The sequence below is a fragment of the Bombyx mandarina genome, chromosome 21 (genome assembly GCF_030267445.1).
Source record: "Bombyx mandarina strain Sakado chromosome 21, ASM3026744v2".
NCBI lineage: Eukaryota > Metazoa > Arthropoda > Insecta > Lepidoptera > Bombycidae > Bombyx > Bombyx mandarina.
Window position 1 is genome coordinate 6,798,460 of NC_143227.1, and position 17,435 is coordinate 6,815,894.

Here is a 17,435-nt window from a genome sequence, read left to right on the forward strand (position 1 = left end):
TAGCAATACGTATTTTTATTCTCAAACCAAATTATAATTAAACTCGTGGCCTTAAGGATAAGACGCCCGGTGTACTCACGACTCACGTCAAGCGATACGTCTAGTGTCCAAGGCCAAGTCTTGAGCGAATGATTGGTTGCTCACTAGCAATAGTGTGGTAAGCTAAAGTTTTTATAAGAATTAAATTGATTAATTGTCATGATTAATTTTGTTAATTATAGTAGTAAAATATTTTCTTCCGTTGTCGATACTCTTTAGCCTCAAAAGCGCTAAGTGTAATTTATGAAAACGAAGTTTTTTGAAGTGAAACTTATAATGCGACTTCCAACAAGGGTGCGTTAAGCATTTAACGCTACCATAGAACGCATGCGCGTAGCATACCACTTCGATAAAGCGGCACAACACGAGAACCCGCTCATCGTGGCCGCCAGTAACTACATTCCCGATCCTGCGGACAGAATGGAAAGCAGTCGACGTCGCCTCAAACACGCCAATTCGGATCCTCCCGATCCACTAACGGTGCTTCTAGGTACCTCAAGCACCGGTCACCGTCCTCGCCGAGCCTGTCGCTTACGACGAAGTGCTCGACGAGTGAATTAACCCACAGACAAAGGTCACGAGAGTTTCTCGCCGGATCTTCTCAGTGGGTCGCGTTTCCGATCCGGTGGTAGATTCTGCGAAGCACGGCTCTTGCTAGGGTTCGTGTTAGCAACGTCCTCAGGTTTGATCCCCATGAGCTCACCTACTAGTTAAGGTTCCGCTGAAATAGCCTCTCAAGGCTCAAGGCTCAAGATTAGGTAGGAAAAAAAGAAAAAAAAAAAAAAAGAAAAAAAAAAAAAAAAAAAAACATCTCGCGCTCTTTTTTTTTATTGGAGTAGGCTTTTCGAGGCACGTTCAGATCATAAGAAGAACCTTATCACTGATTCGAAATGCAGATTCCTGATTAAGAAAAATCTAAATTAAAAATTAAAGAAACTCAGGGCTTAAACTCTTCTCAAATATAGGTGCGTACGGTATGTACATCGTACACGAGTTTTATAATATTTATCAAATTTGTGGCGAGTTGTAGCGAGCGCATAGCTAATAAAATATAATCGGAACTTTGGCCTCTTATAAGGCAAAATGATAGACGTTAATCGCGTTGTGATATCCGTGGGCTTCGATAACTAATAAATTCTAAGATGCTCAAGCCCCTAATATTTAGCCAAGACACAACTTTAACCATAGATTATACACTACTTTAACGTAGGTAACGAAAAAAGCGAGATAGAGATTAATAATAGATATAATAAATCGAATCGATTTAATCGATAGATATATAATAGATAAAATAAGAGAGAGCATTCGTTTCTAAAATTTCCTAATCGATTTAAATAGTAAGAAATCATGGATAATTCTTATCTCATCCCATTATTATTACCATGAACAGGAAAATTGAAGGAAGGAATAAAACACTCAATATTAACTCATTTATGTATCTATTTATTTACAACAAACGAATCACAATCGAACAAAAATATACAAAACAAATCACCAGATATTTTACATTCATTAACAATTCCAACCCGATAGAAGAAAAAAATCCACGCAATGGTGAGCTCATTGATCTAATATTCCCAGAAAATAAACTATCAACCAATATGTGCCTATATTAAATCACTCCAAAAAATTTTTCAAACACATAAATTATTATTTTTTTGATGTTACAATGATTACTTAATCGATTTCCCGAGATTTCCGAACTGTAAACAAATAGCTAAGGTAGCATAAACGATTACATTCATATATAATCATTAAAATTACTTTACATAATTATTATGTATATAAAATTGCTTCTTAAACGAGCTTCTAAATATATCTAAGAAAATTAACTGACCCTAAAAAAAACTTTCAACAAAACTAAATTATTATTTATTCATTTTAAACAATATATCTCACTGGTTGTCTATGTGTATTGCACCTTAAAAGAATCATCTAAAACAGCTATCTTGAACATAAATAAATATTAAATAATGCAGCATTTCATAATGAAATCAATTAACAAACTTAAATTGACAGATAAACGTAAATTATCTACAAATCACACTTAAGCTATTTTCATTTATTTATTTCTTTCTTTGGCAATTCCTACCAGATGTTAATACAAACATATCTTAAATCTTGTCATCCCCTCGTGCTCGCATCTTAAATTTCTAAGAGTCAAGCATGACGAGTAGAAAGTTCAATAATATTTATAATATTCGTGGTCAGTAAGAAATTTTTGATCTAACTTTGGCACCAACGGTAACCCTACAGTTAGGCTTTTAACAAACATGACTACGTTAATTGGCAAGTATTATCATACTATGTCTTATTAAAACCAAAAAACAGTAATTAATCTCTTAAATCATTACTAAAAATAATGTAAGTCAATAAATGTTAACATAAGCTTAGTTACGAAACAGGTTTCCCTATCTAAAATCTAAATAAAAAAAATCAACAATAATTACTTTAAGGGTCACAAAATACGCAAGCATTTCTTAAAACATTCATGGAATCTGTGCATTTTGCTAAATGCGAAATTTTAAACATCTATCAATCACTGGACAAATTTCAAGTATTTTATTAAATATTTCTGAAATCATTGCACTGCAAAATTAATTTTTGAACTCATCATAAAGAATAACAACTATCTATATAAAAATATAAATAAACTGTAAGTAAGTACTCCTAATTTCAACAATAAAATATATAAATAATGTTAACGTTAAAAGACTAGAATTTTATTTACGATCCAGCTGTAAGCAGAAAACAAAAAATTTACAATAAGAAAAAAATACAATTTCATTAAATTTGGTTCACAAAACACATGCTCACAAAATTAAATTAACATCACCGACTTAACTGAAACTTTTGAGTAATGTCTCTTTCTGCACTATTTTTAAAGTACTCTAGCTGTATCTACTATAAAAACTTTATTCTGAACCTTACTTATTTAACTTTAAAGTGTATTTTTTATCTTCCTAATGCGTTCACACAGAAGATAATAATTAATATAACAATATTAAAATCAATGTTTTCGTTTTCATTCCTTATTTAATGAAATACATAAACACAAATAACCGGTAAACAGGACAGATGCCAAATGTTCGCGTACACTGCAAGTTAAAGGAATGTTCAATTATTATTTTTACTTTGATAGTAATTAGCACCACTTCCCTTCTAAACTTCATTAATAATTGGGTTAATCTACACTTATTAATGAGAATTGTAATTTACGAGCAAAAATATCCTGACATTTTATGCAACGACTTTTGCATTCACTTGACAGCTGTCAATATAACATCACTGTGAAGCGTGCGGTTAAGCAACGGAATTTAAACTACGTATGGAACTCTTATATTTACTGTACACAGATGTGTAATATTTATTATCTACTATTTGTATATTATTTTAGATTTATTTCATATTTAGAAAACATAAGTATTAGAACGATCTATGATTTTTTAACGAGCATTTAGGCCTAACTGAGAATATCATGACAGAATATTCTTACCAAGTGGAAACAATGCAAAACTTCATGTTCAGCTGCATTTTCTTACGTCGCCGTCTGATTTTGAACTATGTTCAAAATTACAAGTCTATCTCATCAGAAAGACACTTTGAATACATTATAAGGGTCTACCCGAAAAGACAAACTATACGGACGCGTTAATACAAAATTGGGTAATAAAAATAAATGCTAATTCAAATCGATAAAACAACATGACTATCCGTCTCATTTTTACACTTCATAGACATGTTATAAAAAAATTAGAATTTCATTAATGACAAGTTAGTTTTATATTTCTTACTATGTATAATTACATATCTATATTATTGTCGTGTCTTACACAAAACGTGACGTACAATCGTCATACAGACCCGACATTTAAAAAAAAGTTAAATTTAAATATAATGATCGATAATAATACGTTCCGATATTTTAATAGATTGCTAATTAATTTTGTGTGTTCATCCACAAACTATTTAATAACGTGAAATATTAACGATATGTCAAGCAATCGATTTACTAAAAGTTCTGTAAAACTTTTTGATAGTTTCTAAACGACCTTTCTATCGATTCGAATGTTTCCGAAATAAAATTTAAAATTATTCTAGAATTAAAGTGGTTCATATTGGTCACTTTTGACATAACATTCATTCTTCAAGTCTTTAAAATATTTCTAAACATCGATTCACGTGCACAATATGAGACATTCGTGAATATTTTAACAAATGCTACAACAACGATTGAGCTCAATGTGTTATTTTTAAATGGCATATTTACAATAATTAACTTTTTCATTTAGTTTTATATTAAATATAATTCTGGTCGACACTGTGAACACTGTGTAAATGTAAATAAAATTCTACAATATGTAGTATCTACTTTACGAATTCATATTAAAAACCAATATTTTTTTTAACTCTACTTTTGTATTGATTTTTTTTTAATCTATATTCTTTTATACATTTTCAACGTACTCACAAAAAACCTCACCCTATACCTGAGATCAAACTTGTCCAATGCCAAAAGTCTAAACAAAATTATGCCTTGTTAAATCTTTAATGAAATCAATTTAGAGTTTGACTGTCTCTGGAAATTACTTAATGGAAATTTTCTGTCGCACTATGCGTTAACTAAACGCTGTATCGTTTGGAACGTCCAGAACAACTCGAGCTGGGTCCTGCGGAGGCAAGTCGTCGACAATAACACCCGACAGTGCTTCTAGAGATTGTCGTACCTGAAAATAAATATATCTTCTATAATAATCTTCTATATATAAAAAAATTAATTGCTGTTCGTTAGTCTCGCTAAAACTCGAGAACGGCTGGGCCGAGTTGGCTAATTTTGGTCTTGAATTATTTGCCGAAGTCTAGAGAAGGTTTAAAAGGTAGATAAATATGAAAATGCTCGGAATAAAAATAAAAATAGCAATTTTGTTTTCTCATTGATGTGTCCCTTTTTTTTTTCCTACCTAAGCTGATAGCCTTGAGAGGCTATTTCAGCGTAACCGTGGCTAGTAGGTGAGCTCACGGGGCTCAAACCTGATGACAATGCTAACACGAACCCTAGCAAGAGCCGTGCTTCGCAGAATCTACCACCGGATCGGAAACGCGACCCACTGAGAAGATCCGGCGAGAAACTCAGTGGGCTGTGTCTGAGAGTTAATTTACTCGTCGAGCCCTTCGTCGCAAGCGACGGGTTCGGCGAGAACGGTGACCGGTGCTTGAAGTACCTAGAAGCACCGTCAGTGGATCGGGATGTGTCCCCCGTCAGACGGATTCCTTTTGTTCGTTTTAAGTTTATTTTATACAAAAGTTTAGGTCTTTTATTTATCGATTGAGGCACTACGAAGTCTGCCGGGTCAACTAGTTTACAATAAAAAAGGGTGTGTGTACTTATGTACGCGCGTAAGAAGTTATACTTTATTTTTATTAAATTTATTCTTTTTTTTTATTTAAATTTTAATCGATTTTTTTTCAAGTCGATTAAACAACATCCTCAAACACGCATACTGGACATCCCTTTTCTTGACATCGTATAAATTCGTTAATTCTCGGTACGGTTCGGAAAGTTCACCTGCGGCTATATTCAGACTCGCCAAGTTACGTCGGTCGTATTGTAATGAGCGATTTAGTGGGCAACTTCATTCTGTTCATTTTGTGTCACTCATCAATTTTTCATAACGCGCCTAAAGAAGTATAGCTTCAAAAACACTTTTAATAAACCATATAGTTATCCGATGTGGGTAGATACCAATACATTTGACGGAACGCCACGATCTGTTGAAACGTGTCCGAACATTGGTTTCACCCAAATTGTGATACATGTGAAGTAACCATTTAACATCAGATGGATGAAGGACTTTGTCGGTCAATCGGAAATGTTTTTTTCTTTCATACCACATAGTAGCCTAAGGGGCTATTACAATTACTCGCGAGTGGGTAGACGATCTCACGGGGGCTCATTCTGAGAAAATCACCTAACACCAACCTTAGCAATATTATAGATTTATATTTATATAAAAATCGATTTGTGGTTCCTGTAGACTCCTAAATAGCTGGGCTTATTTCGATGAACTTTTTATCAAGCTTCATATTGTCCCAGCGAGTGCTCTTGTGGAGTAGCATCGACCAGATCAAATTTCGGCAACAGAGCGTTTCAGGTTTGCAAATAGTATTGTTTTTATTGCTTAAATGGATGGACGAGCTCACAGCCGAGCTGGTGTTAAGTGGTTACCGGAGCCCATAGACATGTACAACGTAAATGCGCCACCAATGTAAAATAGGCAGGACTGATGTACCTACCCGTGTGGACTCACAAGAGATTCTTCCACGAGTAATTACGCAAATTATAATTTTGCGGGTTTGATTTTTATTACATGATGCTATTCCTTCACCGTGGAAGTAAATCGTAAATATCTGTTAAGTACCCATTTCATTTCAAAAATTGGTATCTGCCTTCAGCGTGGAAGTCATTCGTGAACGTTTGTTAAGTACGTACTTATATCATTGGAAGAATCGGTACTTGCCGGCGGGATTCGAACACCGATGCATCGCTACACACGAATACACCTGAAGTCTTATCGTAAAATATATCGACGTAAAATATATAGCTCACCTTAGTAAGTAACAATAGATTAGTGGAGAGGAATGAGTGGAGTTCGTCAGCGGCCCGCCCGTGAAGCCTCTGCCTCCAGCGGACCAGTTCCGAATACAGCTCATCTCCGGTTAGATTCGTCAGGTCCTCCTCCTTTCGAACAAAAGAAAAAATCGATTTCAACCTACGCGCTGTACAGAGATTTACTGCCAACACTAGCCAAAACTTCGATCTCACGTCTTATGACTGGGTGGCGGTGCGAACTCCAGTAACCGCTTCGCAAAGGTATCATACCATACAGCCTAATATTTTATAAATTTCGTTTATATGAAAAATGATATAATGAAATGAAGTTGATTAATATGAAACATGGCCTGAAGTGAAATGAAATAAAATGAAATTAGATGATATGGGATGATAATATAAACTCAGTAAAATGGTGGTCATTTACTGAGACTTTGTGCACTTTCACAGATACTAAACACAGATAATAAACCACCGCTATTACACATTTACCGTGGAAGTTAACAGTGGAAAGGACTGGAGGATGCCTTCACCCGAGGAGGGGTCCATATCCAATAACAAAAACTAACTCTTACTAACATTTAGACAATAAGCATTAATAACTAACTAAACATTAACAAATAAATACCACATTTCAAATGAAAGTTAAGGATAAGGAAATACAAGCTTTTTTATTTTATTTTTTATGTTATTATTACACATTTAAACCTGAAGAAATACTAAATAGACAAAATAAAACAAATCACACAACTTCACTCCTCGCGTTCCCGCCAAAAAGTCCATTGATATTTTAATTACACATTTGTCGAACTAAATATAAATAGCTTATGACACAGATAAACTAAACTATTACGACATATCTGTTATCGGTTTCAGTTTCAAGAGTAAGTATGGCCATTACACAATACAATTGCGAGTTCAATCTTATTGACATTTTGATGGCTATAGGCTGCGATAGCCACTCTATAACACTAGGGTCTCACAACGTGACATATAAAGACTAATGTCACAGAGTAACTATTTAAAAATGTTAGACCTTACCTGCGCATATTTGCTTTGGTACAGTTTGTAGGACAGGAGCAGCGCGGACAACGCGAGCAGCACGACAGCGGCCACGAGCAGGAACTGCCAGCAGTGTGTCGCGCGACGCTTCGGCGTGCTGCTGCCGGTCAGTAGCGCCGGCTGTATGACTGCGGCACCTTTAGACAAAAAAAACTCAACGATTCGACAAATGAAAATCTCTCGTGGACAACTTCATGCATGAGAAAATGTCAGTGTGACAACTAGAGCTGTTCAATCGATATCAATCTACAATCGATCAATCTACCGATACGATACGATCTACCCGATATAAAGCCGCACCAATTTGTATTAAATTATACAAATATATGTATAGTACAGGCTTTCATCATAATATTCATTCATGATATTAATACTGTTGATTATATAAAGATTATATATATGTGTATTGTGTAGGGACCACAAATGACCCCATAGCATCTATTGTGTTAGCAATAATTATATTGCAGTTATGGTATGTCAGTCTCGGGATTGTCGGGCTGTCGATAGCGCGTGAGGTTGTAATCCGAATATACTTTAATCACTTAACCGAACACGTGTCTTACTAATCCTTGCCCGATATAAAGACTCAACATATGTTTATAAGATTCTACCACCAAGCGAGTGTAATTGATCGGTCGGTCCCCGATTGTTGTTTTGCTTACCAATGCTGGTAACCCCATGAGGAGTTATCCTAGCTACACTGGACATGGAGGCGAGGTCATTCTGGCGACTGGCGACTTGCTAATACTAGCTCTATCAAGGGCAGTGCTTCGCTGAATCTACCACCGGATCGGAATTACGACCCACAAGAGAAGACCCGGCGAGAAATATAGTTATTATCAGTTATTATGGTCGAATTTCGATCATTGACCGAACACTCGTTTATCTAATTGGCACGCGTTATGTCAATTTCTGTCACGAATAATTTAACAATGATACATTCGTGTATACCACGTCTTGTCTATTGAAAATCTTGAACGAACTGTTTTCAGACTACAGAGTTTATTCGCGATAGGACATGTCATACTGCAAACGAGGTTTAATGACCGGAATGGCCGATGTTTTTAGGCGATGACCCACCGTCAGTCAGGCCGTTCGTTCGTCTAGCTATAGCAGTGGCGAAACATTAGCGTGTCACAAGTCCCTGTTAAGTGAGATTTACAAATATTTTATGGGACCCGGGAGACCTTATAGGGTAAATATTCGCAGCGGTTTAGACGCTAACTGCGATTAATATAGTATTTATTTATAGTTTAAAAAATGCATGTATAGTTATCGCGAATTTGTATAGAGTATTTTAGTGATATTGAAAAAAGATTGAGAGCCGCTGGCTTATTGCATTAAACACATCGAAAACATACCTGTGGGTAGTATAGTTTCGGATTCTCTTCTCACGGCAGCGGGAGCGTCCACTTGATCGCCTCCAGCGGAACTGCTGTCATCTTCAGGGGAGTATTCGGAGGCTTCGAAATCAACCTCGGATGCGCGCGGGTCCTTTAACAAGAACGTGTCGTGGAATGAAGACACTATACGAGATGGCGGCAACATCGCACCGCATTGCCTATAGTTGTCGTGAAAGAATCGTGGCTTTATAAATAGGTCAGTCTTTATACAATACTATTTATTTTGTTCTCGTCCACTTGTAAAAAAAAAACGGAAAGTCCATTTCAATTTTAGATTAACGTAAAGTTTTTTTTATTGCCTACCTGCTGCCTGTAACCTCGAGTGAGACTGGCTTCGTCGAGCACGCTAACATCTAACCTAGCAAGAGCAAGAACAAATATGGGAATGGAACATTTTCAGACCATTTTCACACGCTTTATATTAGCTTCACTTGTATGTATGTTTGTAACTGACTCCTTTAGACACGATTTTGACCCACTTTAAACGGGCAGATTTCATTCAAACTTTGTAGATTTATCGAGGACCTATGACAATACACTAATTTGATAAGATTGTTCCATTATTAAATTTGCAAAAAAAAATTTACTAAAAAATGAAAAATAAATAATAGTTTAAAAAAACTAAAAAACACGCTTTATATAAAATTCAACTAAAAAATAGAAAATATATTTTAATAAATTTAAATCACGCTTTTTTACAATCAAATATATATATACCTAGTCAGGTCATAAATTCTGTCACATGTTTAATGTAAAATAATTGAAACAAGTTTATTCATTATGTAACCATTCATATACCAAAATGAACTTAACAAAACATAGATTCTTATGACACTAAAGTTTATTCAAAATGACCTCCGTGATTTTGAATACAGCCCTTCAATCTGCGCGGCTAGTCGTCTATCGCAGCACGAACGAGGTCGATGTCAATATCGGCGGTTGCCTTAATCAAGGATGTCTTGAGTGACTCCAAATTGGGATGAGGCTTTGAGCACGCCTTTTCCTCCAAGTGTTGCCATATCTTGTAATCTAACGGATTCAAATCTGGACTGGAGGAGGGCCAGTCTTCGTGCCGGATGAAGTCGGTTTCACGCGCCGCCAGCCAGTCTTGTGTGCTCTTCGCTCTATGAGCTGGCGCCGAATCTTGTTGGAATATCCAGTGCCTGTTATTGAACATGGTATGAGAAACAGGTTCCACAAGGTTCGTCAGGACTGTATTTTGATACACAACTGCATTCGTTTTTACACCTTTCTCACAAAAATGTACCTCTGTTAAGCCCCAATAAGAAACTCCCAACCATACCATTAGCGAGGATGGAAAATGACCTCGTTGGACACGCGGAATACGGTTGCTCGCTTCTTCACTACTGTGTTCGTACACCTTATCATTTTGTTTGTTGTAGCTCTCTTCTACGGTAAAAATTTTTTCATCCGAAAAAAGAATTTCCCGATATTTTTTTCCCGCGTACCGCTTCAACAAAGCGCGGCATCTCTTCAGTCTCAGGTCCATTAGACGAGCATTCAAACGATGTCCTGTTTTTCTTCGATATGCTCGAAGCCCTAAGTCTTCATATAACACCCTTTTCACCGTGGTTCTGCTTAACCCCATCTGAAGGGCCAACAGTTTCTGCTTACGTTTGGGATTTCTTTGAATTCGCGCCTTCACAGCTTTTATCACTACTGGAGTCCTAACAGACCGAGGGCGACCACTTCTTGACCTGTCATCTACACTAGAGTCTTCATTGTATCGTTTGATGGTACGATAAACGAATCTTTCGGTTATATTCAAAATTTTCAGTATGTTAAAAATTTTAACTGGCGCGTAACCGCAACGATGCAACGCAATAACTGCAACACGGTCTTCTTTAAGCGTCCACTCCATATTTAAAAATGAGTAAAATTCTAAAAGGTATACATTTTTATTTTCATGAACAATTCGAAATTCGAATTCAATAAACTTTTTTGTGGCCAGCATTCTAAAAGAAAAGTTTTTACTGTGTGACAATACTTATGACCTGACTAGGTATATATTTTTTTACACTATTTTCAATTTAAATTATTTATTACGGTTTAATCTCACGGACGACCGTGACCACAAATACTGTAAAGCATTCGAAGCACAGAACACGCGATTAAACCGTAAAAGCCGTTTCAATTGTCTACGATTGGCGAGAATCGAAAGAAAATACTAACTAGTATTTCTCGTGCTCAGATATGTCAATTAAAGGATCGTCAAAATGGCTGTATTTGTTCTGTTGCTGATAAAATAGAAAACTACCTTGTATATTATATGCGCTACACATTTTTGAGAAGGATATTATTGGTTATTATTACACATTAGATACAACGCCCAACAAAAAAAAAACATTATTTTTTCCATTTTTAAAGTTAAAACGAAATTGTCTAAAGAGAAAATAGATTATTATCTAAATCTCTACGAATAAACCGTTAGTCGATTGTTATAAATTAACCGGAAAGTGACGTTTTCACTGCGGTCTGAAACCGCTGGACTTGTAATTTTAGCCGCAAAATTACACGTTCCGGTCCGTAGCATCGGATCGCTTTTCGTGTACCGGGTTCCTTCGCCCGATTAAGTAAACGAAGTCGCCTAAACAAAACGTTATCAGTTTGCTTAGTGCGAGTTTTTTAACTTCTCGATCGCGTAAAAGATAACTCAAGTTTGTATGGAGTTAGAACAGCGCCCCTAGCGGCAAACGAAGGAAAGTTGTTCCAACTCCATACAAATTTGAGTAAAGTTTTTAAGGTAGCGCTGACTCGATGGTGCTGTAGTTAACACCCCTGACTATTGGACAGAGGGTCGTGGGTTCGATTCCCACATGGGGCAAACATTCGTGTGATGAATAGGTTTGTTTGCTTTTTCTTTTGTCGGGATTTTTATTGTCTATTTATATATTAAAAAGTACCTATGTATATCTCTGGTAACTATAGCACAGGGAATCCTAATTTAGAGCAGGATGACTGTGTGTGATTTGTTCCCAGTTATTTATTATTTAACATATCGTCGCTTTCAGAATGTGATCCAAAATCAATTCAAACGTTAGCAACTGTTTATCATCCTTAAAATCTATTTTTTTTTAAGCCTACAAGTTGGATACAGTATGTTTAGTGCGAGTTTATTAACGTTATCTACAGCGTGAAGTTAACTCAAATATGTATGCATTTGGAACAGCGCCCCTAGCGGCAAACCTAGGCCAACGTTCCAACTCCATACAAATTTTAATTTACTTTTACGCTATCGAGAACGTTAAAAAACTCGCACTAAGCACACAGTTGCATTAATCAAATACTTGATTAGCACAACCTATTTCTTTTACAATTTATGTATAAATTGTTTTGTGACGTTTTTAATCGATACTTCATAATCGATTTAATCGATACTAATATTCTAAGCGAGTTAGAATCGGCAACTTCCTCACCTGTGCTTTAGGTACGGCCAGTTCTGGTGTCCGGGCCGCCTTCCACACGTGCGTCATCAGTTTGTACGTAGAGTCCCGCGAGAGTAGCGACCCGAACACGTGTCGCTCATCCCTGGTACACACGCCGACCGCATTCGGTATTATACGGGCCACTTTCTCCTTCGTTATGCGTAGTACCGATGTCGTTGGGATTAGTAACTGAAATTATAATTGTAAATTTGTAAATGGACATGATTTAACAAAAATCGACTTCAAATAGAAAAAGATATTCCAAAACCAATTAATTTACACGAAAAAAACAATAATCATCGAAATCGGTTGGCGCGATATTGAGTTATTCATCTATTTGTCGCGCAAGTACTTATAATGCAAATTTAAGACTTATATGGTTTTCTCGTGGATACCATTATCAGAACTGGACTAAATTGAAATGGGACCACACAGGAAGCGTCAGCTTTCTAATAAAAAAAGAATCATCAAAATCGATTCACCCAGTCAAAAGCTATGAGGTAACAAACATTAAAAAAAACATACAGTCAAATTGAGAACCTCCTCCTTTTTTGAAGTCGTTTAAAAAGCCCTTTTGTAAATTCTGTCTAGACGATTTGTATTTTATCAGGAAGCAAGGACATGCAGTATCACTATGCGATACACAAACGAATCACGTAAATAAATAGATCATTTTTTTTCTAACTATTCGCTGGTAGGGGGTTATTCCAGTTACGCTCGCACGAGTAGGTGAGCTCATAGGCTCAATATAAGAGAATTTGCTAACATTAGCCCTAGCAAGAACAGCACTTCGCCGAATCTACCACCGGATCGGAATCGCGATCCACTGAGAAGATCCAACGAGAAACTCAGCGGATTGTATCTATGGTTTAGTTCGCTCGTCGAACTCTTCGTCGTATTTGACGAGAATGGTGACCGGTGCGCGAATTTCGTTCGATATCTTTTTTTCCCTGTCTCCGCTGATAGTCTTGAAAGGCTATTTCAGCTTTACCCTATCGCGTAGGTGAGCTCTCGGGGCTCAAGCCGGGAGTGTTGCTAAGACTGGCCCTAACAAGAGCAGTGCTTCGCAGAATCTACCACCGAATCGGAAACGCGACCCACTGAGAAGATCCTGCGAGAAACTAAGTGGACTCGATATCTTCGAAGCAGTTGCCGTTTAAGTAGTATTTGAGAAAACTAGTTGGAATAATCCTTTAGGCCAGTGATTCTCAACCTTTTATTTGTTGCGGCACATATTTAACGATTTTAAAATTTGGCGGCACACAAAGAAAAAGATTTAAACTATTTACTTTCTAAAACACTGCATAAAACGTTTATAAAAAAACATTAAATATACGAAATAAACTAAAATATGCTTTAATAATATTTAAACGTTTGAAAAGGGATTAATTACAAGCTAATAATAAAAAAAAATTATTTGATATAATTTAATAATATTAACATCATTATATATTGGCAAAATTTGGCGGCACACTTTTGAAATTTCGCGGCACACAAAAGTGCCGCGGAACAGTGGTTGAGAATCACTGCTTTAGGCTATCAGCTAATAGGTGGGGGAAAAGAGCACGTTACCAATTTCGTGACAAACGTCTTACATCATTATTGAGACTATTAAGTCTAAAAACAACACTTCATTGGGAAGGACCAATTTAATTGTCCATCAAAAATATATTAGAATTGAAAATTTAAAAATATTCTCAACATATCTTTATTGTATCTGCATTGGATTTTATCACTAAATATAATAATGCATAAATTATAAACTGAAAAACTTAACTTAAACTTAAAAAAAAAACCATTCCAATTTCGTAGCCCTAATTACAAAGCCCCGCTGCTACATTTACAATAATAAAAACTAATTGGACACATAGAACAAAGACTAGGTTTTGAACAGAACAAATCTCTACGTCATTTTATAAAATTCATACTAAATCTTGCAAGAGTCATTTGTAACATAAAGTGAAGGTCAATAAATGCGTCAGTGTGAAACAGGTTACGGATCAAGATCGTTTGTATTTATTATGTTATGTTTAGTAACATGACAGCCAAGTCAGAGGCGGAGGTGTTCAGCTGACCGGCGCTTGATGTAAACCTCTATTGTCATGACGGATCATAGCTACCTTTTCCCGGACGTAATTGGCGCATTAATATAAATATTATCAAGTAACGTGCACTCTACAGCCTTTGAACCGCTTGTCCATCCGAAGTCCATTGTGACAATTATATTTGTTATCACTTTCACTATGACTCATTGGAAACATCTATATACTAATATAATGTTTGTAAATTTGGCATAAACATCGTTTATTACTTGGATTAGCACATGAGATAGCTTTTATCATTGCACAATGATAGGTTCCGGGAAATTCCGGGTAATATATACATATGTGTTATTATATAATGAATACGATAGTGGATACGTTGGTTCGTGATCTTCCGTACCAACAGCTTAAGGAACAGAGAGCGATACAAGCAACTTTTTGCTCCGGGAAAATACGACGTGTTGAATTATTTCTGAATTAATTAACCTCACATCACATTCTATAGGTTTAAAAAAACTAGCAACCAATACTCTTATACTCTTTAAATTGAACATATAAAAATAAATACTAAAGAAGTATCAAAGACAAAGTATGATAATAGTTTAACTAGATACTCACAAGGAGATACAGATTTGCGACCCGATATCATCGGTCTAACGAGTAGTGATATTTTTTTATTGCTTAGGCGGTGGGACCAGCACACGGCCCACTTGGTGTTAAGTGGTTACTGAAGCCCATAGACAGCTACAACGTAAATTCCGCCCGCCACCTACCTTGAGATTATGAGATCTAAGGTCTCAGTATAGTCACAACGGCTGCCCCACCCTTCAAACCGAATCGCATTACTGCTTCACGACAGAAATAGGCGGGGTGGTGGTACCTACCCGTGCGGACTCACAAGAGGTCCTACCATCAGTAACCAGTAGTGATATCTTCTGTATGAATAACTTTACCATACCCCTAAAGTCGTCTACTAAAGAAGACGTCGTAGCCTAAATGACGAGACGTTCAGTGCCTCAAATCAAGCGACTATATCGAGATTCAAATCCTCCAGCTATATTTTTGTTGAAAGTTCTCTGTTAGCACGAACTCACGGACGACATTCGTGCTGAAGCATCGTGTGAGCAAAATTGCACACGGATTTTATTAATCTGCATAACTACTGGTAGCATGTAACGTGCACCTGCCTGCAAGGGTAAGTAGATCACTATCCTGACCATAGCTGCCGCGAAGCCCATTTGGGGATAATCGGCAAAGGGAAGATCTTCCAACGAGCGGGTGAAACTTTCGGTAGACCGAATGTTATTGTTCGAAACTCGTTAAATCGTGCAAATTAACCTTGAAAATGTCATTAGTGCACACATTGATAACATATCTTTTGTACTATGACAGCTACAAACTCATGCTGTTTCATGGATAGAAACCCTGCAATAATATGGAAACTCCGATCTCATGTCTTAAGGTGTGTGTCGGCATTCACGTTGTGATATCTATAGACTCGGGTAGCCAATTTAAATCAAGCGAACCGTTCTTGTTCGCACATGTAAGCAATCGAAAAAAGGGCATCTTCATATCTGAGGCCCATTTTAATGAACACCGGAAAGCTTATTTTCCCTTTTTTTTTTTTTAACGCTGGGGAATCCATTTACGGATACCCGGTCGAGGTGGGTAACGGACCGGGTTATGTCGGACTCCGGCGCCTCCTGAGAGGAAGAAGGGGAGAAGAGAAGGACCGAGGTCCTTCACCTCCCCCAATTTCTCACAGGAGACTACGCCTTGAAAAAGGCGCGCGAAGCACTTGGCCCGCAGAACGACTACCGACTAAACCCCATCGAGCTCCACCACACCGACTACACGAAACTTACGGTACCGCGATGCGCGCCGAAAAAGCTTATTTTCCCTAGAATATCATTGTTACGACTATTATAATTCGGTCTTGAATTGAAACACTTTATGTACCGTGTAATCCATAAAAAATGGGATCTTATGGGTCTTATCCCATAGGGGGGTAGGGATCTTATCCCAATATGCTATATAATAACATTTATAAGTGGTAAAATATTCAGTAGAATTTTTATAGACTCAATGTTAAATCGTACTTTTAGGTCAAACACGTACGTTCCAGTTTCTGTAATGTTTGGTAATCCTTAAACGAGATTACCAAAACACGTGCTGTTTTAACGTGCTTCTTTCGTATTCCTAAAATGTTGTTGTTTTGTGGGTGGGTGTTTATGCTATTATAAGGCTTGGTCACTTCCATTTCACGATATTCAGATATTACGTATTTGCGAAATCGTATCCATTTTTCGATATACGACCGTTTTTTTTTTTTTGTTTCACTAACACGCATTTATCACCATGGCCTGTATCCAAATCTATGACTCTACGCTGTTGAATAGACAAAACCTTCATCAAAGAATCTATAAAGATATTCTAATCAATAAAGAAGTTGAGGATAGAGGATGAGGAAAAATACATTTCAGCTTAAAGTATTAGGATGGTCATTCATTTGATATTTCGATCTCTTGTCTCAATTTTGAAATTATAGTACAGATCTGCCGTAAACTTGTATGTACATATTTCTATCACTTACATTCATTTATATGACACAGAAATTTAAGAGCAAATCGATAGTGAAAAACATGTTGAAGCCATGCTTCTCGAATTCGTTAGCACATTTTGATATTAAAACGAATAAGCATTTAATATTATTAATAACTGTACCGATAAGCCAAATGCAGAACTAATACGGAGCATGAAACGTTAAATTATGACTAATGTTTTATGTAGGTTAATATTGTTGGACCGCAGGAGCACGCTTGGAAGCAGGTCA

General features: G+C 36.5%; 1 protein-coding gene across 3 annotated transcripts in view; it reads right to left on the reverse strand.

Annotated features, from left to right (window-relative positions):
* Positions 1–1,461: 1,461 nt before the first annotated feature.
* LOC114248634 (uncharacterized) overlaps positions 1,462–17,435 on the reverse strand; it is an 89,343-nt gene continuing 73,369 nt past the window's right edge. For all 3 annotated transcript variants that reach the window (XM_028181932.2, XM_028181934.2, XM_028181933.2), the window contains 5 exons: positions 12,552–12,749; positions 9,073–9,205; positions 7,691–7,848; positions 6,647–6,778; positions 1,462–4,766 (listed from right to left, as the gene is read on the reverse strand). In XM_028181932.2, the coding sequence (XP_028037733.2) occupies positions 4,659–4,766; positions 6,647–6,778; positions 7,691–7,848; positions 9,073–9,205; positions 12,552–12,749 (729 nt within the window). In that variant the 3' untranslated portion in view covers positions 1,462–4,658. The remainder of the gene's footprint in view (positions 4,767–6,646; positions 6,779–7,690; positions 7,849–9,072; positions 9,206–12,551; positions 12,750–17,435) is intronic.